We start from the raw sequence: 24,799 nt of genomic DNA on the forward strand, positions 1-24,799 counted from the left end.
ATTCTAATACTCTGATTTAACGAAACATTGAAAATACTGTGTTTATAGTACATAATGTTCTTAATTGAAAACACCTGCATAATTAAATAATATATTAAAAATTCTAGTAGCAAAATCTAATTTAAGGTAAGTCTTTTTTAAAGGTTTACTTAATAAAGAAGCAAAATATTATATAGTGACTTCATCTAAAAAACAATTATGAAAAAATAAAACTTTAAAGACAGTAACCCAACAAAGCTCTGGGATTAGAAATTCTAGTACCTGTGCACTGGATGTAATATCTTCCCGCTGCTGGTCAGTCATTGTTGCCAAGGTATCAAAGGGATCCTTTTCACAAGGATCCAAAAGTCCAGGGCTACCTACAATCATTACCACGAGGAGACAAACGTATTAGCAATACCCATCTGTAAGAGAAGAACTTTTATTTAACTATCATACAAATTTACTTCATTAAGAACAAAATGAAATATACCTTTAAGAATAATCCCTGAAGAAATGCATTCAAACACTCTTCTCAGAGCATCCCCAGGGCTCTGAGGACTGGAAGCACTACTAATTGCTTTCTCTACTAATAATTCCATCGCCTACAAACAAAAACAAGAATATGTTTAATAACATACAGATAAAAGAAATTATTCTTTTTTTCCCCTTTTTTGGTGGTACTGAGGCTTGAACCCAGGGCTGCTCTATCACTATGCTACATCTCCATCCCTTCAATTTTTTTAATAACTTTGACATAGGCTACAAAGTTACCAAGGCTGGCCTCAAATTTGTGATCCTCCTGTCTCAGCTTCCTGAATAGCTGTAATTGGCATGTTCCAATAAATAAAATTCATTTTTCAAACACTAGAATGACAAATTTTGAAGTGTCATTATATATATATATTGGTGGTACCAGGCATGTAGTACCTGGGATGACTTCACCTGTGAGCAACATCCACAGACCCCAGCTCTATTTTGAGATAGGATCTTGCTAAATTGCTGAGGCCGTCTTCAAACTTGGGATCCTCTTGCCTCAGCCCTCTAAGTAGCTGGGCTTACACACACATGCTACCACTCCTGGTTGTCATTAAAAATATTAGATTGCCAGGCATGGTGGCACATGCCTGTAATCCCAGGTGTTCAGGAGGCTGAGGCAGGAGGATCCCAAGTTCAAAGCCAACACCAGCAATTTAGTGAGACCCTCAGCAACTTAATGAGACCCTGTTTCAAATTTAAAAGAACTAAGGGTGTAGGTCAGTGGTAAAGTGCCCCTGGGTTCAATCCCTAGTACTAAGGGGGTGGGGAGAGAACAAAGGGTAAAAATGAAAAGAGAAAAAATTTAAAGTTTAAAAATATTACATAAAATAAGTCACAGGGCTGGGGTTTGGCTCAGTGGTAGAGTGCTTGCCTAGCATGTGTGAGGCACTGGGTTCGATTCTCAGCACCACATAAAAATAAATGAAATAAAGGTCCACTGACAACTAAAGAATATTTTAAAATAAATAAATAAAATAACTCACAAAAACAGAAAATAGAAATTTATACTATAGGGACTGGGGTTGTGGCTCAGCAGTAGAGTGCTTGCCTAACATGTGCAAGGCCCTGGGTTCAATCCTTAGCATCACATAAAAATAATTACATAAAATAAAAAGATATTTGGGCTGGGGATATAGCTCAGTTGGTAGAGTGCTTGCCTTGCATGCACAAGGCCCTGGGTTCAATCCCCAGCACCAAATAAATAAATAAAAGTTTAAAAATTAAAAAATAAAAGAAATTTATAATATAGTATAGAACTTTAAAAATTAAATACAAATAAAGAAATAAAAATAGGGGCTGGGGTTGTAGCTCAGTGGTAGAGCTCTCACCTAGCACATGCGAGACCCTGGGTTCGATCCTCTATACCACATAAAAATAAGTAAAATAAAGGTATTATCCAACTACAACTAAAAAATAAAATATTTTTTTAAAAAAAGAAATAAAATAAAAACAAAGGATTGGTAATATGTACTCATAATCCCAATTATTTGGGAGGCTGAGGCAGGACTACTGAGCCAAGGAATTCAAGGCTAGCCTGGGCAACCTAGCAAGATCTCATCTCCCAAAACCAAAACATCAAAAGTAATAAGACAATATAAAATATACATTTAAAAAAAAAAAACGTGGATGTGTAACCGATGTGATTCTGCAATCTGTATACGGGGTAAAAATGGGAGTTCATAACCCACTTGAATCAAATGTATGAAATATGATATGTCAAGAGCTATGTAATGTTTTGAATAACTAATAATAAAAAAAATTGTGCTTCTCTTTATATATGTACATACATATACATAACTATTACATGTATGTATTGTGTAAGTGTTATACATATTTTGTATTATAACTCATGGCTTAATTAAAAAATTTGTGTTTAATGAAAAAAAATTGAAGAATAGATTTAATTTATTTTTAATTAAAACCTTCCTTTACCGCACACAAAATAAAAACTCTTAAATTATTTTCGTCCTGCATACACTGTTTTCTCATACCTACAGATTGATGCTGCTACAAATTAGGACAATATTCTACTGAAAATACTTCTGCTTTTTCTTTACAAAATACATGTATCATCTATACTTCCATTGGATGTATAACTGAACTTCTATTATCTGAGGAAAATACAAAGTATACAATCACTATAAAATTACATGTAAGAAACTCAAAATCTAAACCAATGAATAGAAGACAAAAATAAAAGTACAGAATTAAAAAGCAGCCAACTCGGGACACGTTTTGAAGGGTCTCTAATTAGAAAAATGTGTTTTCAAAAATATTAAAAACTGTTTTCTAATTCACATATAAGATCCACTTTTTTTTTGTATAGTACTGGGGGATTAAGCCCATGGGTGCACTCAGTGTACCACTGAGCTACATCCCCAGTATGTTTTATTTTGAGACAGAATCTTGCTAAGTCCTCCAGGCTGGCCTCAAACTTGCAATCCTGCCTCAACCTCTGGAGTAGCTGGAATTACAGGCAAATGCTACCATGCCCAGTGATATTCACCCTTTGAAAGTAAAAGTGTACAATTCAGTGGCTTTTAGTATACTTACAAAATTGTCCAAAACATCATCATCTAATTCTCAAAAACTTTTCATCATTTCATAAAGAAACCCCATATCCAAAAGACTGTTCTTTTTTCCATTCCCCATTTTTTCAACCCTGGGCAACCCAACCTATTTTCAACTTCTTCAGATTTTCCTACTCTGAACATTACATTCAGGTGGAACCACATTAAGTCTGGTTTCTTTCACTTAGAATAATACTTAGATTTCATTCAAGTTGTGGCTTTTATTTAAATTATAAGTGAAACCACAAATAACAATTCAAAGAAAAAAAAATATTTTTTAAATTAGATGGACACAATACTTTTACTTTGTTTATTTTTTATGTGGTGCAAGGGATTGAACCCAGTGCCTCACACATGCTAGGCAAGCGCTCTACCACTGAGCCACAGCGCGTCCCCAAAGAAAATATATTTTATGAAACTACTACAAAGAAATCCTTAAAATGATATGGGAGCTAAAAAAGATTCCATGTTTAGTTATACACTAAAAAACTCATAGAGAACAGAGGTAAAAACTATTTACTTTAAGACCATTTCTCAAAATCTAAAATGTAAAAAGTTGGACACATACAGAATATAGTTCCAAAGTTAGGAATACACTTCAAGAGAGGTGTAACTTATAAAAATTGCACATTAATGGCTGTGAAAAAAATGATAGCTTGCATAAATGAGACTGAAAATGATAAGTGCTTATAATATAAATCACAGTGAAAAAAATTAAAACAGCTCAGTTTATTCAGCTGAAGAATATAGAAAGATGGTGAAGACATTTTTTAAAGGAATGTCATTTAAAAGTTTTAGTGTTTTAAGGAATAAGCTTCAATCATCTAGAAAACTCCATACATGTGAAAGAAATATCTCTCATTTCCGAAAAAATTAAAGAAAGGGCTGGGGATGTGACTCAAGCGGTAACACACTCGCCTGGCATGCGTGCGGCCCGGGTTCGATCCTCAGCACCACATACAAAGAAAAATGTTGTGTCCGCCAAAAAACTAAAAAAATGAATAAAATTCTCTCTCTCTAAAAAAAAAAAAAAAAAAAAAAAAAAAAAAAAAAAAAAAAAAAGATGTCCAAAAGACTGAGATTATTAAAGTAGATATTTATTTTAATGAGATTAAGGTAGATATTTATTTTTAATTTCCTAAACTAGCATAAATTGCCAGCATATAGTAAATAATGTTTTGAAACAGAGTATTTCTAACCTAATTTCAAATTGTACTACAGAACCATAGAAACAAAACAACACTGTACTTGCAAAAAAATACACATGTAGATCAATGGTACAGAAGACAGAGAAAAACCCACACAATCATATGATTCTTTATAAAGCTGCCAAAAACATTCAAAGGAGAAAAGGCCATCTCTGATGGGAAACTGAATATTCATATATAGGAGAATGAAACTAGAACCCTTTCACTTTGCACAAAAGTCAATGTGAAACGAATCAAGCGTAAGACCTAAAATTTTCCAATTGTTAGGAAAAACAAAACAAAACATCAACAACAACAAAAACCCAAAACAACAACAACAACAACCAACCAACCAACCAAACAAACAAAAAAACCGGGAAATTTCAACATGTAGGCTCAGACAAAGAATTCCTGATTGGGAACCTTACAGCTTAGGTAGGAAATAAGAGAATCAATAAATGGGATGGCATCAAATTGAAGAGCACAGCAAAGGAAACAACAGTGAAGAGAGAACCTACAAAATGAAAGAAAATCTTTGCAGTTGCCCTTCCTACAGAGGATTAATATTTAGAAAAATATATATATATAAAAACTCAACACTAATAAAACAAATAAGCCAGCCAATAAATGGGTAAGTGAATTAAACATACATTTCTCAAAAGAAGTAAAAATGGCCAACAAATTACCTGAAAAAAATGTTTAACGACTCTTGCCATCAGGGCAATTCAAATCTTGATATTATATCTCACTCTGTTAGAATGGCAATCATCAAGAATATAAATAATAAATGCTAGCAAGGATGGGGGGGGAACTATTTATACATTGTTAGTGGGAATGTAACTTAGTATAAGCCACTACGGAAATCAGTATGGAGGTCCCTCAAAAAGCTAAAATCAGAACTATTATACGATCTACATATTTCTCTAAAATAATTAAATTCAGCATATTTTCAAGATACATTCATACCCATGTTTATCACAGCACAATTCACATTAGCCAAGTTATGGAATCAGCCCGGGTGTCTATCAACAGATGAAAGATAAAATGTGGTATGTATGTACAATGGAGTTTTAACTATAAAGAAGAATGAAATCAATATTTGTAGGATAAAAACTGGAGACGATAATTTGTAGCAAAATAAATTAAAAGAAAAAAAAATTATGTATTTTCTCTCATGTGTGTGGAAGCTAGAGGGAAAAAAACAGGGGAAAAAAAAGGTGATGCCATGGAAGAAGGGAAACCATTAGGGTAGAGAATAGGGATGAAATGGGAGGAGGAATTGAGGAGTAAAATTGATAAAATTACATTTTTATGTATATATGAATATGCACTAATAAAAAATTTTTTACAAAGAATGTGAGAATAGCACTGACAACTCAGTGATGAAAGAAATTGAGACCCTGTCTCTAATAAAATACAAAATAGGGCTGATGTTGCTTAATGGTCGAGTGCCCGAGTTCAATCCCTAGTATCCACTCCCCAAAATATATTATAAAATATGCAGCTTTTCAAAAATATCTCAGATTTTCACAGTGTACTTCTAGAGAAAGTTGTGGGAAAATTAATCAATTATAAATCTAGGTATGTTAAGACATGACATGTGGGGCTGGGGTTGTACCTCAGTACCACATAAAAATAAATTTTTTTAAAAAGGTATTGTGTTCATCTACTACTAAAAATAAAAATAATCTATGATTATAATATTTGCTTGTATTTAATTATTAGTATTTTTTTGGTACCAGGGGCACTTAACCACTGAGCCACACCCCCAGCCCCTTTTATTTTGAGGCAAGGTCTTGATAAATTGCTTAGGGCCTCGAAAAGTTGCTGAAGCTAGTCTTGAACTTCGGATTTTTTTGCCTCAGCCTCTAGAGTTGTTGTGATTACAGGCAAGTATTCATGAAGTGCTAAGCACTTTAAATACATCATTTCACTTAATTCTCATAGATGCTATTATACAACAATTTTAAAGATATAAAAAAAGATACCTTAAAAGATATTAAGCAGTTTGTCTAAGACTATTGTAGGTAATAAAGCTATCACCTAAGTTCTTCTGAGTCAAAACCAACTTTTTCAAACCTTTCCTTAGACATTAATTTCTAGTTTTGGTAGAGGTTAAAAAAAAAAAAAGTCATGTTAAAAAAAAAAAAACCACACACACACATATACACTTGAAGAGACTATAGTAATACAGGCACTTTCATTAATGGGAGTATAAAGCAATAAAACCATTTTTAGAGCACAACCAGCAAGCTCTATCAAAGTCTTAAATGGCATATATTAATTAAACCAGGAAAGTCAGTATGTTACACTTAACAAAAGCACAAAAAATACTCATCTGTGACTAGAAGAAATCTCTAGCATGAGTTCTGATTAAATAATAGTAGTAGCAGGTATCCTCTTCAACATTTTAGTTACTATTTACTTAGCACTTATCCTGCAGTAACCACTGGTATCAGTTTTTATATACGTTGACTAGTTTTTACCATTAAAACCACCTTCTGGAGGTAGATATAACTATTATTCACATTTTACAGATTATATTTATGCTATTAAAAAAGGATTCTATAGATCCATTATGAACAATTCTATATACAACAGCCAATTATATATTCTAGTTGACATAGATTAATACTAATGCATGTGTGACAGATTTCCATTTTTCAAGTCCAATCACAGGAAGTTGTATTTTTGTAACATAACTTATGCAGAACAACTTACTTCAAAGTGGTGAAATCTACAAAAGTCTTAAACTGTTATGACTTTGGGGGGAAAGTTTACTTTTAGCTAAATGCTGAGTTATTACCCCTTTTTAAGTTAAAGTAAATGAGATGATACTCCATGTACAAGTTGCTGATTCTTTTGTAAGCAAACATAATGTTAGTTCTTTGCCTGGAGTTATCAATATACTATCATTTTTTTTTTAAAGAGAGAGAGAGAGAGAGAGAATTTTAATATTTATTTTTTAGTTTTCGGCGGACACAACATCTTTGTTTGTATGTGGTGCTGAGGATAGAACCCGGGCCGCACGCATGCCAGGCGAGCGCGCTACCGCTTGAGCCACATCCCCAGCCCTAATTTTTTTTTCATTGATTCCATCAGCGATAGACAAGAACTCTCTTGCTACCAGCACTAATATCTAAATTACTTACAAACACACTGAAGAAAACAAAAAAAAAAAATATGTGAAAAGTAATGTTAAATTACGTATTTCAATTATTATGTGAGCAGTATTATTAGAACAGTTCTCCCCACAATCTGAGAGAGCTTAAAAAGCTCAGGTAAAATTTACGGAATGTAAAGTTAACTATTTTAAAAAGTGAACAACTAGTATTTTATTCACTATGTTGTGCAATCATCACCTCTACTTAGTTCTAAAAGATTTCCAACACACCCAAGTAAACTCCTTACCCCTTAAGCAGTCTTTCCCTAGTCCATAAGGATATACATTCCTTGTATGAAATTTTTAATTCTCATTATTTCATACAAATGGAAACAATATGACTTTTTGTGCCTGGCTTCTTGCACATTTTTTTTAAACATTTTTTTTTTTAGTTGGACACAATATCTTTATTTTTTATTTTTATGCCTCATGCATGCTAGGCAAGCACTCTATACCACTGAGCCACAACCCCAGCCCGGCTTCTTGCACTTTAAACAATGCTTTGGAGATTCATCTATACTACAACAGATTATTATTTTTTCATGTGAACTATTTATCATCCAAATACACTGTTTAGCAATAAAATATATATTTTTAGAAATTCAACTACACACCATTCATAATTTACAGCATGTATACCATGCTAAAGAAGCTATGGATACTATATAGCAATTCTGATGTCAGACCAACCTTACAAAAGAACTCCACTGAATTTTTTTGCACTTCACCATGACAAATTCAGAACAAAAGAAGGTAGAATACCATTTTCAATACTATTTCAATGTATGTGAAAATCCATAAAAGCAAGCATTATTAATTATTTGTTCAAAGTAAGTAATCAGAAGGCTATATAAAATTAAAAATAAAGTTCATAAGAACCTCCAATTTCTTTTATGAAAATCAAGAAGAAAGATTATTAAAGTGACAACACACAAGAGCCAAATCCCAAGATCTTCTGGCCCCCAAACATGACTATGATTAAAAAATAAATTACAAGCTGGGAACAGTGGTGCACATCTGTAATCCCAGTGACTCAGGAGGCTGAAGGAGAAAAAAAAACTTAACTGGGATTTAGATTTAGTAATACTAAATGTCAGAAGATAATGGAGCAACAATTACAAATGGAGAGGGAAAAACTGTAACCTAACAAAGTATTCCTCATTGAAATAGTGATGACTGGCAGAATCTCAAATATGTAAGAAATTTAAAGCAAGTTTGAGGTCAGCCTTGGCAACTTAGTGAGACTGTTTCAACATAAAATTTAGAAAAGGGATGAGGCTACAAACCAGTGTAAAGCACCCCTGGTTCAATGACAAATACTAAGATTTAAAAAAAAGAAGAAATATATTATAATGTGCATGTGCTTCTGCCAGTAACCAAGACTGCAATAACTTGAATCAAATACAGGAAAGGCTAGTCAGTGAAGGAGAATATTTACAAGGAACTGAGAGCTTACCCTGTTTGGGTAACTCTCATGTAGGTCTTGGTCTTATTGGGCTCTCCAGACTGGGGTGGGTGGGGTGGGAAGTGGGGGAGGAATAGGGTTGACTGAGTGAACAAAATCCAAAAGACTTCATCAATAACCTCCAAGCTGTAGAAAGGTAGCATGAGTTATGCTGCAGGTAGTTCTAGAAGAAATGTTCCTGAAAAGAAAAACCTCTTCTGACCACCTTCTACCTCAGTAGGAAAAAGGCAGCATAATTTGCAATGCTGAAGTTTTTGTAGAAATCAGGAAAGAGTAGAAGAATCATACTTATTCACTTCTAATTATGCCCAATAATAAAAAGACATGGCTAAAATACAGGTAAAATAAAAATAAGTAAATAAACGAAGCAAGTACCAAGTAAATAGGGGAAAAAAATAACATCAAAGATGGTTGTGGCTGGGCATGATGATGCACACCTGTGATCCCACCTGCAGCTCAGGAGGCCAAGATAGGAGGATCTCCAGTTTAAAGCCAGCCTCAGCAAAAAGAGAAGAGTTAAGCAATTAAGTGAGACTGTCTCTAAATAAAATATAAAATAGGGCTGGGAATGTGGCTCAGTGACCAAGTGCTCCTGAGTTCAATCCCCATTACCCCCAACCCCAAAAAAGATGGTTATGAACTCTCAACATGAGGGCTTCAAACACCCTTAGTGGTGTCACCAATGAGGTTGTTCCTAAAATGATATGGCAATCAGATTCAAGAAACAAATGGAGATTTTGCAAGAGAAAAGGCTCTTGGATTTAAAACCTGAAGCAGATACAATAGAGTGCATAGCCCATGTCTGTTAGCAAGGGTGCATATAGCCAAATCCAACTCCTTTGTAAAAGCAATTCTTATAATGCACAGTGGAAGAAAAAGAAGAAATATTAAAAACATTCTTGATCTGGGCATAATAGACATGCCTATAATCCCATTAGCTCGGAGGCAGAGACAGGATGATTCCAAGTTCAAGATCAGCCTCAGCAACTTAGCAAGGCCCTAAGCAATTTAGTGAAACCCTGTCCCAGAATAAAAAGGACTGGGAATGTGGCTCAGTGGTTAAGTGCCCCTGGGTTCAATGCCCAGTACCAAAAACAACAGATAACTGAATAAAAAAAATAAGACATACAAACACAACAGAATGTTATTCAGTCATGAAAAAGAATGTAATTCTGACATTTGCAGCAACATGAATAGAAATGGAGAATATTATTTTAAGTAAAATACCTCAGGCATTTTTTTGGGGCGGTTAACCACTGAGCCACATCTCCAGCCCTTTTTAATATGGGGTGCTTAACCACTGAGCCACATTTCCAGCCCTTTTTAATATTTTATTTAGAGACAGGGTCTCGCTGAATCGCTTAGGGCCTCACTAAGTTGCTGAGGCTAGCTTTGAACTCATGATTTCCTGTGTCAGCTTTCCAAGCTGCTAGGTACACCAGGCTTTTGAGAAAGATTAATACTGCATGTTCTCACTTATATGTGGCAGTTAAAAAGTTGATCTCAGGGGGATGGGGTTGTAGTTCAGTGGTAGAGCACGTGCTAGCACACATGAGGCCCTGGGTTGAATCCTCAATCACATAAAAATAAATAAATAAACGAATAAACAAACAAATAAATGTATTGTGTCCATCTATAACTTTAAAAAAAAAGTTGATCTCATAAAGTACAAAGTACAAGAGCAGTTATCAGAGCCTGGGAAGGGTGTACAGGAGAGTAAAGTAAAATGAACATAGGACTGTTAATGGGTACAGGGGAGCCAACAGGATAGGCAGAATACCTTCTCGTGTTCTATAACACAGTGGGGTAATTATGGTTGACAGCAATTAATTATATGCTTCTTTTTCTTTTGGTGGTGCTCAGGATAGAGTCCATGACCTCACACATGCTATAATCATTCTATCCCACTTAGCTTTATTACTAGTCCTAAATGTATATTTCAAATTAGCAGAGAGAGGATTTTGAATGTTCCCAGAATAAAAAAATGATGTTTGAAGTGATGAACATGCCAATTTCTCTGATATGATCATTACATATTACATAAATGTACTGAGATGTCATATTTTACCCCACAAGCGTCAACTAAGAATAAAAAAACACATTTAAAAAAAGTGGAATAGATTTGTATGACATTTTGTACTTTTGTGCCTATAATATGGAAAATAGAGATGAAAAATCTATTCTTTATATATTTTAGATGATAAGGACATGTTAAAGTAGTTCAATTGTTGTTGAGCAGGATGTTGATGGTAGGAGAGGCAGTGCATGTGTAGTGATAAAGAATATGTGGGAACTCAATATTTCTCACTGAATTTTTCTGTGAGTCAAAATCTGCTATAAAATTTGAAGTCCATTAAAGAGTTTCTAAAAAAATCTGTTCTGAATGAATCTTAATTTATGGGAATGAAAGTAAATTCTAACATTTGAGTTCTAGAGTATGATGTGTAATTAAAGGCATTTAAAATTAAGAGCTCAAAATTAAGAGGTTATTAAGATTATAGGGCTAATAAAGCAAACTGAAATGCAAAATAACTTAGAGAACTAATAAACAAATAGCAAAGAATAGGACATAGCTGAAAACTAAGTTGTTGCCAAGGAGATAATCACTGGGGATACAAGAAGAAAGAAAGAAGACAGAGACTAAACAATTGAAAAAATCAGAGTAGATATGTTAGACAAAGGCCACCAAACAATAGGACAATCGGTATTCCTAAAATAAGCATATTGATCAAACATAACAAAATTATTCTTCACCTTTAGCTATAACAAAAGTAAAAAGTAAGAGGCAAGGAAACACAAACATTTTAAAGAAATACGGATAATAAGAACAAGATTTTCAGCCAAATGTGGTTAAGTTACTCAAATTCCAGGATAAAGAAAACAATTTTAAATAAACTCATGCATCAGATCAAGCACAAAAAAAAACTTAACTGGGATTTAGATTTAGTAATACTAAATGTCAGAAGATAATGGAGCAACAATTACAAATGGAGAGGGAAAAACTGTAACCTAACAAAAGTATTCCTCATTGAAATAGTGGTGACTGGCAGAATCTCAAATATGTAAGAAATTTAAAGCATACTTTTTGTTAAGAACTGTTTGATGATAAAATGCAGTCAGTCAAGAAATGAAAAGCCACCTCAATAAAGACCTAGTGAACCATTCAAATATAGAACTAATTTAGCAATCTGTCTACAAAAGTACACAGCTGGATTCATCTTTGATCAATTTCTAGTTTTTAAGTTAATTTTTAACTAAACAAGTAATACTTAGTTTTTTTTTCCTGGTAAAAATTAAACATTATAAGTCTTTTTAAAATTATTTAAAATTTATTTTAAAATTAAAATTTATTTTAAAATTTATTTTGTAGTTGTAGATGGACAGAATGCCTTTATTTTATTTATTTTATGTGGTGCTAAGGATCAACCCAGTGCCTCACACATGCCAGGCTAGTGCTCCGCCACTGGGCTACAGCCCCAGACCAAACATTACAAATCTTTATTCTAACCATCCCTTCCTCCCACTAAATATGCAGGGAGTACACATGTGCCACCACACCCAGCAGAATTTATAAAAATTTAGAAGACTTTTATATAGCAAGAATTATGAACTGAAGAGCACATGAGAAACTGGAAAATATCATTTAACAGAGACAAAGGCCAATTTCTTATTGTGGAAAAAAGTTAACAAGTCTAGGGCCAGTCTCAGTAATTTAGTGAGATCCTGTCTCAAAATAAAATAAAAAACTGGGAAAGCATCCTTGGGTTCAATTTCCAGTACCAAAAAAAGAAAGAAAAGAAACTAATGAAAAATGAGATGGCTTACTTTGTCTATTATATATTGTTAAACATTAAGAAGTATGATGAGCTGGGGGCGGAGATGCACACCTATAATCCCAGTGGCTCAGGAGGCTGAGGCCCTAAGCAACTTAGCAAGACCCTCTATCAAAATAAAAAACTAAAAGTTCTAGGTTAGGGATGGGATGTGACTCAGTGGTTAAATGACCCTGGGTTCAAGTCTCAGTACAAAAAGAAAAGTACAATGATATCCCAGAATATTTTGAAATTTTAAATGATCCAACTTTCTGATGAACAATTAGAACATGTTCTTTGATCTTGAAATTTCAGCTGTAGCAATTTATTCTACCTTCAAAAACTTGAAAATAATATATAAAATGAGGACTTAAAGCTGAAGTCTGCAAAAACCCCCAATGTCTATCAAATGAATACTAAATAAAGTACAGCACAAGGGAATACTACATAGTTAATACAGAGAATGAGGTGCTTTTCAAAAAAATCTATTTTGTTAAGAAAGATGCAAATAGTATATAACAGTACAGTTATTTATAAAAAACAAAACAAAACAAAAAAACAGAAACACAGGGGCTATGGAATAGCCTAAGATATACAAGGCCCTGGGTTCAATTCCCCAGCAATACCTGCCACCCCCAAAAAACAAAAGGCTTGACTGAAATCAAATATATGGGATGCATAAGTATGCATTCCCTACCCTCAGAAAAAATTACAGCAAACAGTTTGCCTTTAAATAAGGAGGTGTTCAATACTTATTTTTAACCATTCTGAATTATTGAATTTTTGAAATTCTCAACTTTATGCATTATTTTAAAAACATATGAACAGAATTCTGCACAGAGGGCTTAACAGCTCATTTTCAGTCTTTTAAATATACCTATATGTGTAAAATCCAACTAATTACTGCTGTAATATTAAAAAAAAACCACTGGGAAGAGGAAAAAAAGAGCAAAGAAAATATACAAAATAAGTATGACACATAATTCTTTATTAACTTCTGAGAAAAATCAAACATGCTAAGATGCCCAGCATTTCCCATCAAAAGAAAACAAACAAAAAATTAACAAAAAACCAACAAAATACTGGGCATGGTGGTGCACAGCTATAATCCCAGTGGCTAGGGAGGCTGAGGCATGAAGAATTCAAAGCCAGCCTCAGCAACCAGGAGGTGCTAAGCAACCCAGTGAGACCCTGTCTCTAAATAAATAAAATACAAAACAGGGCTAGGGATGTGGCTCAGTGGTTGAGTGACCCTGAATTCAATCCCCAGTGCCAAAACACACACAAAAATAAATAATAAAACCCTGTATTTAATAAATAAAAATAAGACTGATAACTAAATAGAAGCTTAAGGGTAAAAGTAACTGCAGACATATTTCCTGAATATTTATTTTTTTACATTATGCAGTTATATACTACTTACCCAGCTGGGAAAATCAGACCACGTTGGAACTCGCTGACAGAGGTCTCGGAGAATACGTATGATAATCACACAGGACTGCAGACCATTAGCTCTAGCCTTGAGGGCAATACAAAAACCAGCTGGATTAAACTTAGAAATATTGAAAATATCCCTTGATGAAAAAAAATTAAAATACCACTGTTCAATGGAAGCTCAGATAAAAACAAAAATAATCACACTTAAAAGTTGGATTCAATGAGCTGCCATTTACAGCAGTATTTTATGCCAGGGTTAGTATATAAAAGTTGGTATTTAGGTCAAAGTAAACAGATTATACAAGAATAAAATTTCTTGATCCCCTGTGAACCTTGACCTATATTCATTTAAAACAGTAAACTTAAAAAAAAAAAAAATCTGCCTACATTAGAAATAAAAGAAATAGTGAAGAGCTAAAAAGTTTGTCTAGGGACTGAAAGGCTAAGGAAATCTGTTTGGTTTCCTTGCTGTGCCTTTGCATGACTGCAAAGTCACTAAACCAAACAGCTGCTTCCTCACCTTTCACTCCCTACACTTATTAACTTAGAGAAAGAGGGGGGGAAAATCTTAAAAAACTATACACAAAGCTTTAAACACATATTCCATTATTTAAAGCAAAATTAATCTGCAGCCTTATGGAATATAATACATATACAAACATGTGATGTTCCTAAACAAGTCAAGTTTAAATATAGCCACTAAAAAGAAAAAATAAAAACCCAAACTACAAAACACCCCCAAAACGAAAGTTTATTGTCAAATTAATAGTAACTGCAATATGCAGAATCTTCACATCCAGCTTTCTATGTTAACATATTTTCTGAGATTTAATTTAAAATAATATTGCTTGGGCAATCTTTTGAAATGTTTAAGCACAGTTAAACATGTGTACTGAACGACTCTCTCATAAGGCTACAAGAAAAAAGTAAAATGATGTTCCGAACCTGGAACCACTTAGCGTGGCGTAGAGCAGCCAGAGCGTCAAGGCATTTTTGCCTGTCCAAGACGTCCGGTGGGTCTTTCACCATACCCGAGGTTACATCTAAAATGGATTGAATTGGCAAAATGCAGTGAGGAATGGGTGTTTGACCAGGTGAGCAAGACACTTCCTTAAAGTAGCATCAGTGTCACATGAGCCATTTGAAGTTTGTCAGCACTTTAACACACCCAGGGAGTTATTTTCAACAAATTTACATAATTCAATTTTAAGAATAAAAGGAGAAATTAAGTTTAACTCTTAATTTAATAATATAATATTTTCTGGAAAAATAAACCCTACCCACCCAAATGAAATCCAAAGGAAAGATTACTGGACACAGCGCACCAGCACAAAGATGACAAGACAAAGGGAACACAAAAATCCACCTTAATAAATGAGAATGTACAATTAACTACTGAGTTTGTTGAGTATTCTAAGTGATCAAAGGTTATTCTGAGGCTAATTATAGCAAAGAACTGATGATAAATATGAAATGATCAATAGAATATGGGGGGCCCCCAAACAGGCATTTCTCTAAGAGATCAATGATTTTCTTCCACAAGAGGATTTTAGAATATGAAATGCCCCTTAAAATTCAAAGTTTTCACAAAATGTAATCCAAAGAGTAACTAGAGAAGCAAATGGGTAAAGCAGAAATGGGTAATAGAAACTAGCATGGTTAAATGGAATTAAGAACAGAGAAGATGGAATAAGATGAATGAATGTTTTGATGATAAATAATATATAGGATCTTTCAACTTGGTTAAAACATAAATGATGTACATAAAACTTGTGGAGAAAATATGAAACTAAACCAGGACAAGAAGTTAACTTTAAACTAAAAAAAGTCACTCACATAAGCAGTCAAAGGACCAACCATATATTCATCTAAAATCTATAAAATGTACATGATATATCAAATATGCAAACCAAATTATCAGCAAGCAAATAGTAACTTTTTAAATCTAATTCACAGTTTTCAGTGACTTTATAGTACATTTTCTATATCATCAGTTAATTATAGCAGTCCTTTGGTCAAAGAATACCAAAATCACGAGGCACTCAGGATATAATTCATTGAGAACCCCAAATGAATATTGGGGACAAAAGAAGAAACAGAAAATAAAACAAGAAAAAGGTAAGGATGCAAATTACTTCAATGTATATCTTATCATGAGTATTAACAAATCTTAAAAAAGACAGCTAGTCCTCATTCTAAGCAGATGACATATAAAGAAGTATGTTAAAAAACTGATGAAGAATTTCATCCCATTTGGGTTTTCTTTTCTCAGTTATTATTCCTCAAATAATCAGATACAAAATTTTTAGAAGACATATAAAAAGGAAGTCTTATAGATAATCAAGGAAAATTATGTAGTATTTTGAGAATAGGTAATGAAGGAGGGATTTGGTGCTAAAAAGAAACTATTAAGGAAAAAAATATTAGTAGGTAATTTCAAAACTTGAAAGACTAGCTACTGAAAACAAGAAATAAATTTTAATATAAGAAAAAGACTTCTTTGAAGTAAGGAAGAAAGACACGTGAAAGCACAGTTAAGGGGAAAAAAAAAAAAAAAAACAACTCCCCAAACCATTCTTGCTCTCCAAAGTATCTAGAACATGCTTTTAAAGGACCTCTTTTCCATGTTCCTTATTTATATTATTTACTGAAGCTTAAAATGCAAAGGTGATGGTGTGCAATCTCCTTTTAAGTTTCTAAATAATCTAATGTTAACGCACCATTTAAAAATTTCCTCCAATACAGAAGAATTTTGTTCACAAGCATTCATAACTTTGGAAATTTTAATCAATGACACAAATTCAAAGATGCCAAGACACCTATTTCAAGTTAAAAATATATTAGAACTATAAGTAGGAAATTGCTGTTAAATTTAGAGTGTGGATTTTTGCACCCATTTTTTACTTCAAGTGGATTAACCCCTTAGATATATCGTGCTAAAATCATACTTTCTGCCTAACACCCAGTTAAAACAGAAATCAGTTAATTTATAAAAACAAAATGCAAATTATTATTCTACATGAACATATTTCAAAAATTTTAAGGGGTTAATCACCAATTAGAAGACATGCGGTGTCCACACTATTTTATGATTAAAAGTTAATAAGAATATATTAATTTAAATTAACATGGTTATGTAAAATATATAATCCACTCAACCATTTAAAAACTAGTGTGAACACTGCTTAATTCTAGAAGAGACAAAGACAAAACAAACAAAACAGCCACACGAAAGACAATAAATGCCAGACTCTGCATCCAAAATCCCTCCTTAACCAAATGGCAGATGTGACACTGAGCTTTTGAAAACCTTGGTCAAAAATCCTTCCGATGTCTTGGCAGCAACCCCTGACAGGAATCAATCCCCTCTGCTAGAAGGCTTTGGACCGGGCCTGATAAGCTACAGGTGAAAAAAAAACACACACAATACTTGACTTGCTGCAGAAAACAATTCTGTAGCAAGGGTTAGAGCATTTTGAACATTTTAAGCTTTAAGTCAATTAAATGTTTAACTGTCAAACACAGTACTATAAAGTAAATCTGTCATGCGTTTAACAGTTATTAGAACAATTTAATAGTTTCTTTTATTAAATATTTTTTCATATGAAACAGGGTTTTTACACATCAAAGAGCTACCACACTATGTGCACGTAGTCAGTCTCATGATTTACAATGTTCTTCCGGCAAAGCCTTCCTTAACCCCTGTACTAACTCCCCAAAGCAAGCTATAGGCTTTAAGTGATTTTAAGACACAGAGCATCGGGAGCTGCAGTGAGAGAGAATACATACCGTTACTCTGCAGCAAGAAAGAAGCAATCTTCGTAATGAAGCTAAAGAAATGATTTACTGCAGTTATCTGCAGCAAGGAACACTCTATCAATGTTTCTACACTTTTGCATATCCAACTTTCCAGCTCAGTGTCTTGAAGCACAATCTTTCAATTTTGAACTGACCATTTCCCTCAGGTTCATTTTTATAATTCAGAACAGTAATTCTAACTCAAGTCTGGGTCAGACAAAAATATAATTTTGTTTCCTTTAAAAGGGATAGGTTATCAAAGAACTTACACTTATGACACTATTAACTTTAATTTTTTGCAACATAATAAAAAGCCTTGATACTGTACATAATTTAATTCAGTCTAAACATAATTGGACAGAATGTACTCTGAAACAAAGTTAATTGTTATATAATTTCACACTAAAATAGCAACATTTATAATATTTTGTATTAGAAAGTTTTAAAATTTCCAGTCCTAAATAAAAGGTCATATGCTACATATGTTAAAGGTCATATGCTACGTAAGTAAAAGGTCATATGCTACTTATGACCTGATCAGATTGACTCAAACTCTTTCTCCAGCAACACCCATGGCCAAACCTTGAGTGGAAACTCATGTTACATAAAAGATCCTTTACATGAAACTCATTTATTTTGAAGATGCAAAGCTTAAGATACATCATACAAATCCTAATATGGTAAATAACAAAGTATGCAAGATAAAACATGTCTCCCAATGACATTTTAGGTAAAATGCCTTTTTCCTGGGTTGTAGAAAGCCCAGTGCCATAAAAAAAAAAAAAAAAAAAAAAAAAACACCACACACAAAAAAACAATGCTTTGCTGTAAGAAAACAAATTTAAAAGGACAGTAATTGAGAGGCTTTTCTCAACCTGTATCACAAAGAAATATTAGTGTAATTCCATATTTAACAAGTTAAGATGTATAAAAACAACATGAAAGGAAACAAAGTAAATTTTATCTGACCCATAAAACAAAAGAATCAACATACTGCAGACACTGATCATGCTTTTTGGCTTAAAAGCTTTTTGAAGCTTTAAAAATGTTACAGAACAGTCCCTAAAGCAACATTGCTGGCACCAGCAGGATTCATATTCTACAATGGCAAATTAAGTTTAAAAATGCTGAACTGTACTCTAACTCACTAACTGTATCTGCCTAATTCATTTTTAATTCTAATATGATATTCAGGCCAAATATCAAAATCTATGTGCATTAGGATGATCAACATTTATGAAAGTGCTCCAAACCAAAGAGCAACCTCAGAGAACTAGAAATATTTACCTTAGAACAAGCCAAATCCATGATTACATATATAATAATACCTCAAATGTAAGTGCTAAGAATAGTTAGCCAATTTTGTCTGTGAAACTTTCTTGTCTTCTTTTAAGACAAGGCAAGATTGAGAACTTCTTAATGGAAGTTAAAGTTGTGGCCCCTATACTAGTAAACATTTAAATTTTTTTTCACAAGTCAACTATGCCAAGTAAAAATAATTTTGAATTTTTTTCCAGAAATCTGAGGTTAGCAAGAAAAGAAAAAAAATCAAGAAAACCAATCATATCCTATGGGTTTCATGTAAAAATTATCATTAACAAGAGCATTTACTTTGTGGGAAATGATCTCAACCCAAACTGGTTGCTAAATAAGTCAAATCTATTAAATATGTAATGCCAGCATGTTGCCTTCTAGGGCTTAATGCCATCTTAAAGAGTAGGTAAACTGAAAATAATGATAAAACAAAACAAAAAAACAGTTAATAGAAAAGTAGAATGTTTAACAGCTTTCCAACCTCCTTCCCTCATGTTCTCTTCTCGAATAATTGGAGATGTCAGGGTGATAGTGACTTGCATTTTGGGTTCCACACATGAATTCAAAATTATCGCTGCTTCAGATACAGCACATTTTATGTCATATTTCTCAGGACTTATAACCTATGTAAAAAAGATTATAAGAAATTAGTTGGATATAATGCATTTGTTAACAGACAAAAGCAGTTTCATTATGATTCTTTTAGTTTTCCACTACCCTAACCATTCTATAAAGACAAGATCATATACTACTATAAGATCTGCCATATATGTCCATATCATTAATCTCTTGTACCTCTTTATTTTCAAAATCTTTGTTGAGCTAATATTTAACATTATTAGTATTATTTGGGATATTTGTAAATGTGTATGTCTCTTAGATGATGAATTCTTAGATAAAAAAAAATACTGGCATTGTTTTTCATATTTACAGAACTTGGAACTAAAATAACTGGACCTAACAATTCAACCATTGGATCCTACAGCCACAGTTCAAGCATTCCCAGTATATATTCTCAGTGAATTCAATAGATCCACATCTTATCAGGAAGCAGGAAGTCCCACTTAAGAACAAAAAACAAATCCCAAGATTTACCGCAATTTGGTAGACATGTAAAAAGTCACCATTTATATGAACAAATTAAAGTTTTAGACAAAAATTACATGAAGTGTTTACAGTGTAGTGTCTAGTCTTAAATCCTAGCTCTATTTTATAAGCCATGTGAAGATGGGCAAATTATTTACCCTGTGATTGTTCCTGTAAAATATGAACAATAATTGTACCTAACACTTAGGTTGTTATTTACGTAAAACCCATTACTATGTAAATGTTAACTATGATTATGATGAAGAATTAATTTTACTTTACTTGCTAATCCACTTACATAATAAGAGCAGGTTGCTTTGAAAGAGCTATCTGCTTTAGCTTAACTGTTAATTATTTAATTAGGATACAGGATTTCCTGCTCTGTAGTTTTATTAAGTAGAATGGAGATGTTTCTTACAAATTCTATGACTTTATTCTAAGGCCCCTAAATCTTTTCTTTGCCCCTTTCATTGGCCTAACAGGGACAACAAAGAGGTAAAAAGACAAACAGGAACTTTCTCTCTAGAACAATGGTAGGAGAACAATAGAAAGTGCTAGAGTGGTGCAAGTTTAAGTTCAACAAGGTGCTTTCACTGTTCCTTTTATCATCTGTTGTAATATTGCTGTCAGGTAGTATTCTGACTTAGTACTATAGGATCCACACTACCAATGAAATTTTAATCCCTGAATTCAGAATGGCTAAATTGAAAGGTTTTGAAATAAAATTTATCCAAGATATCATGACTTTATACCCCCCACACAAAAAAATTAAATTCAAGCTTTAAAGTAAGGTTGTTTTGTAAAACCAAAAGGGAATATTCTTGTCGCACGCCTATAATCCCTGAGGCTTGGAGGAAGAGACAGGAGGATCGTGAGTTCAAAGCCAGCCTCAGAAAAAGCAAGGTGCTAAGCAACTCACTGAAACCCTGTCTCTAAATAAAACACAAAAATAGGACTGGGGATGTGGCTCAGTGGTTGAGTACCCCTGAGTTCAATTCCTGGTACCAAAAATAAATAGGAATGTTCTCTTAATTGTGTATTGCCATGATTTGCTGGAGACAAGAGAAGTACTTCCTACCATTATAAACATTAGAAAATTGAAACTACAGAAGTCATCCCTTATCTGTAGTTTCACCTTCTGTAGTGTGTTACATGTTATCACTGCAGTCTGAAAATATTATACAGTAAATTCTAGAAACAGATAATTCATAAGTTTTAAATTACATGCTATTCTGAATAGCATGATGAAATCTTGAGGCACCCTCCCCTATCTGGCCAGCTATGTGAATCATGACTTTGCCTAGCCCATGCTATATATGCCCATTAGCCCCTTAGTTGAACTGTTATTAGATTGTTATGGAATGGCAGTGCTTGTGTTCAAGTAACCCTTATTTTACTTAAAGGCCCCAAAGTGCAGAGTAGTGATGCTGGCAATTAAAATCTACAAAAGATAATCTGTGCCTAACATGTGAATTAAACCTTATCAAAGGTATGTATGTATAAAGAAAACACAATATACACAGAGTTTGGTATTATCATTTAAGGTACTGACTGGGCGTCTTGGAACACATCCCCGAGGATAAGGGGGTACTATTGTATTAATAATTAAACTGAAGAAATCAAAATCAAATCCTTTCTTTTAGTTATATTTTATTAAAAATATGTCAAACTACATAAGTAAGAGGTTCATGAATTTAAAAACTTAAAATTAAACACTGGTAGTGTGGCTTTGTTAAGAGGGGAAAAAAAAAAATCACTTTTTGTCCCCATCAACTGCCTTACAGTTTAAGTCTTGGAAAAAGAACAGGAAAAGGAGGGCATATGCTACAATTTTACATTTCAAAATAAACTGGCAAGATGGCTTCATGTCAAATACAAGCACCATAAAACCTAAAAAGACAAAGTAGAAAATAGTTTTATCAGTTTGCACAATTAAGCAAAAAACTCAATATGGAAAGTCAAGCCAAAAATTTAAAGGCTGGCTGAGGTTTAAACTGAAGCACAGTTAGTCCTGCCAAAAACTTTTGAACCAGACAAGGGGTAAATTTAACATTTTCCATCATACTTACAGCAAGCTGTTTGGGTAGGTTTTCTGCAATACGGCTTAATAATGTCTTTGAAGGTTTTTCTGAGCACAGCAAAACAAGGTTGACATTTCTATCTCCCCGGAGAAGTAGTCCTTTTGCCAATACTCCCACTCGCAACACTCCTTTCAAAGCTCTGTAGCAAAATCAACTCATATTATAATATGACATTTATTTCCCTTTTCCCCCCGTCTTCTTTCTTTTTTGTAGCGCTGAGCATCGAATCCAGGGCTTCTTCCATGCTAGGCATGTACTCTCCCACTGACCTATATATGCCCTCAGTCAGAACCATGATATTCTCTAAACACAATATTAAAGGGAAATTATTTTAATACTATTAAAATCTTCATCAACTACACTAACAAAACTATAGTATTTTTAACTATACATCATTAGATAAGCAATATGGATTAAAAATAAATCATGGGCATGGTAGCACACACCTGTTATCCCAGTAGCTTGGGAGGCTGAGGCCCTGGGTCATCAGTTCAAAGCCTAACTCAGCAAGAGTGAGGTGCTAATAAGCAACTCAGTGAGACCCTGTCTCTAAATAAAATACAAAATAGGGCTGGGGCCTTGGCTCAGTGGTCGAGTGCGCCTGTGTTCAATCCCCAGTACCCTCCCCACAACCCAAGAACTAAGTTCTCACAGGCAAAACAAAGGATACCGAGTACTTCTGTTTTTCACTTTACCATTAATAAAAGTCATGTTTGAATTAATACAAAAATATTTCCAAATGGTAAAAGGAAAAATAAAAAGTTATAGATCATACTATACAAACTCAATAAGAAAGATGGAGCTAAAGTTTGGGCTTATTCATGCTTTATGGTTAGTGCTACAACAGAATAGTAAAACTGCAAGGGGGACATATCAACAAAAAAATAGAGAAATTAGTGGCTGAATGCAACTGGAAAACCATACCAGAGACTTTGAAACAGATTTAATATGTTTTTATGTAAACTTAAATGAGTAAAATCCAAGGTTTAAACTGTGTTGTCAGTGGGACTATGTATTTCTCATTTTAGCTGAAAATATTACGTATCTAACACAAGGATAGTTAAGAAAGGTAGACTCACACAGGAATTATCTAATTGTGATTTCAAATGTAAAAAGTGCACATAAGGAAAACTAAAAATATGTACAGTAAATAACACTGAAAACACACCTGTCTTTACCTCCCTCTTTTTTATCATCTCCTTCTTTGCTCTTGCTCTTCTCATGTTCAGACAAACTGTCTGAAACGAGTTTTAAAGCACGTTCAGTGATAGAAACAATTTTCTGAACTGCTTGCAACTCCTCTTCTGTTGGATAAATGGTTGCATGTTTTGTCATTACATAACGGTCATCAGATGAGTCAGGACGACGTAAGGGCTAGAGAGAAAAGTTATACTTTAATTTAGCAAGGCCCTAAGCAACTTAGTGAGACCCTGTCTCTACATAAAATATAAAAAAGGACTAGGGATATGGCTCAGTGATTAAGCATTCTTGGATTTAATCCCTGATACTAAAAAAGTCTTCTGAGCAAAAGTAAATATTATTTTTTGACTACACTTGATCATATCTTTTCAATAAAAACCAGTTAAGCAAAATATCCACTTAAACAAATTTCAATTTTCCATTTCAGTAAAATGAAAATGCAAGACTACATGTGGTAGTAGAAATCAAACCCAGGGACTTGACCTCTACTACTGAGGTACATGGCTACCCCTGAAAATATTTTTTAATAAATTTAAAGTATTGATGATTTTGAAATTTTGATTTCCGTAACTCAAAATTTTACAACAGCCAAAACTTTATGTTGATAAATGAGAAAGAATAGGCAAAGGAGTTTGCTGTTTTTTCCTAACTGCTGAATGTTTGTTCTTGTTTTCAGTAGTCTGAACTTCTTTTATGAGATGTTCCTCATAATCCTTTTAGCCAGTTTGTTCAGAACATAAACTCTCAAGACACAGATCTTTGTGAGAAACATCTAAATCAGATGAAAAAAAAATCCCATTAGATTAAGAGATTTAGTCTACAAACTAGCCCTCCAAAGGATCTCCTAATGTTGAAACAAGTTTAAATATTCATTTCTTATATAAAAAACATAGACACTCACTGCAGGACCCTGTGGTTGAGGAGGCATGCCTGGTCTAACTCCCAGAAGACCTAATGGGCCTGGAGGACCATGAGGATAGCCCCCATCGGGCATTCGGCGACGATCATCCCAATGATGCTGTTCTTCCTCCATTCGTCTCCAGTACATGTCCTCTTCGTACCGTCTGAAACACAAAGAATATTACAAGGTTATGAGAAGAAATACAACCCAAGGACTTGCATCAGTGATGACATAAAAATTCTACCCAAGTCAGCCTAACATTTTTC

The 24,799-nt window shown here is 33.5% G+C and overlaps 1 protein-coding gene across 3 annotated transcripts in view; it reads right to left on the bottom strand.

Moving 5' to 3' along the window:
- The window catches only part of Zfr (zinc finger RNA binding protein), a 76,410-nt gene that overhangs the window by 6,814 nt on the left and 44,797 nt on the right, over positions 1 to 24,799 (bottom strand). For 2 of the 3 annotated variants that reach the window (XM_027936209.2, XM_027936208.2), the window contains 8 exons: positions 24,534 to 24,696; positions 23,601 to 23,806; positions 22,421 to 22,571; positions 19,747 to 19,888; positions 15,099 to 15,196; positions 14,140 to 14,235; positions 473 to 584; positions 262 to 359 (listed from right to left, as the gene is read on the bottom strand). In XM_027936209.2, coding sequence (XP_027792010.1) covers positions 262 to 359; positions 473 to 584; positions 14,140 to 14,235; positions 15,099 to 15,196; positions 19,747 to 19,888; positions 22,421 to 22,571; positions 23,601 to 23,806; positions 24,534 to 24,696 — 1,066 coding nt within the window. Of the gene's footprint in view, positions 1 to 261; positions 360 to 472; positions 585 to 14,139; positions 14,236 to 15,098; positions 15,197 to 19,746; positions 19,889 to 22,420; positions 22,572 to 23,600; positions 23,807 to 24,533; positions 24,697 to 24,799 lie in introns of those variants that run through there. The other variant, XM_071612642.1, reaches the window with a different exon arrangement.

This window comes from Marmota flaviventris, chromosome 5, assembly GCF_047511675.1.
Source record: "Marmota flaviventris isolate mMarFla1 chromosome 5, mMarFla1.hap1, whole genome shotgun sequence".
NCBI classification, from domain to species: Eukaryota; Metazoa; Chordata; class Mammalia; order Rodentia; family Sciuridae; genus Marmota; species Marmota flaviventris.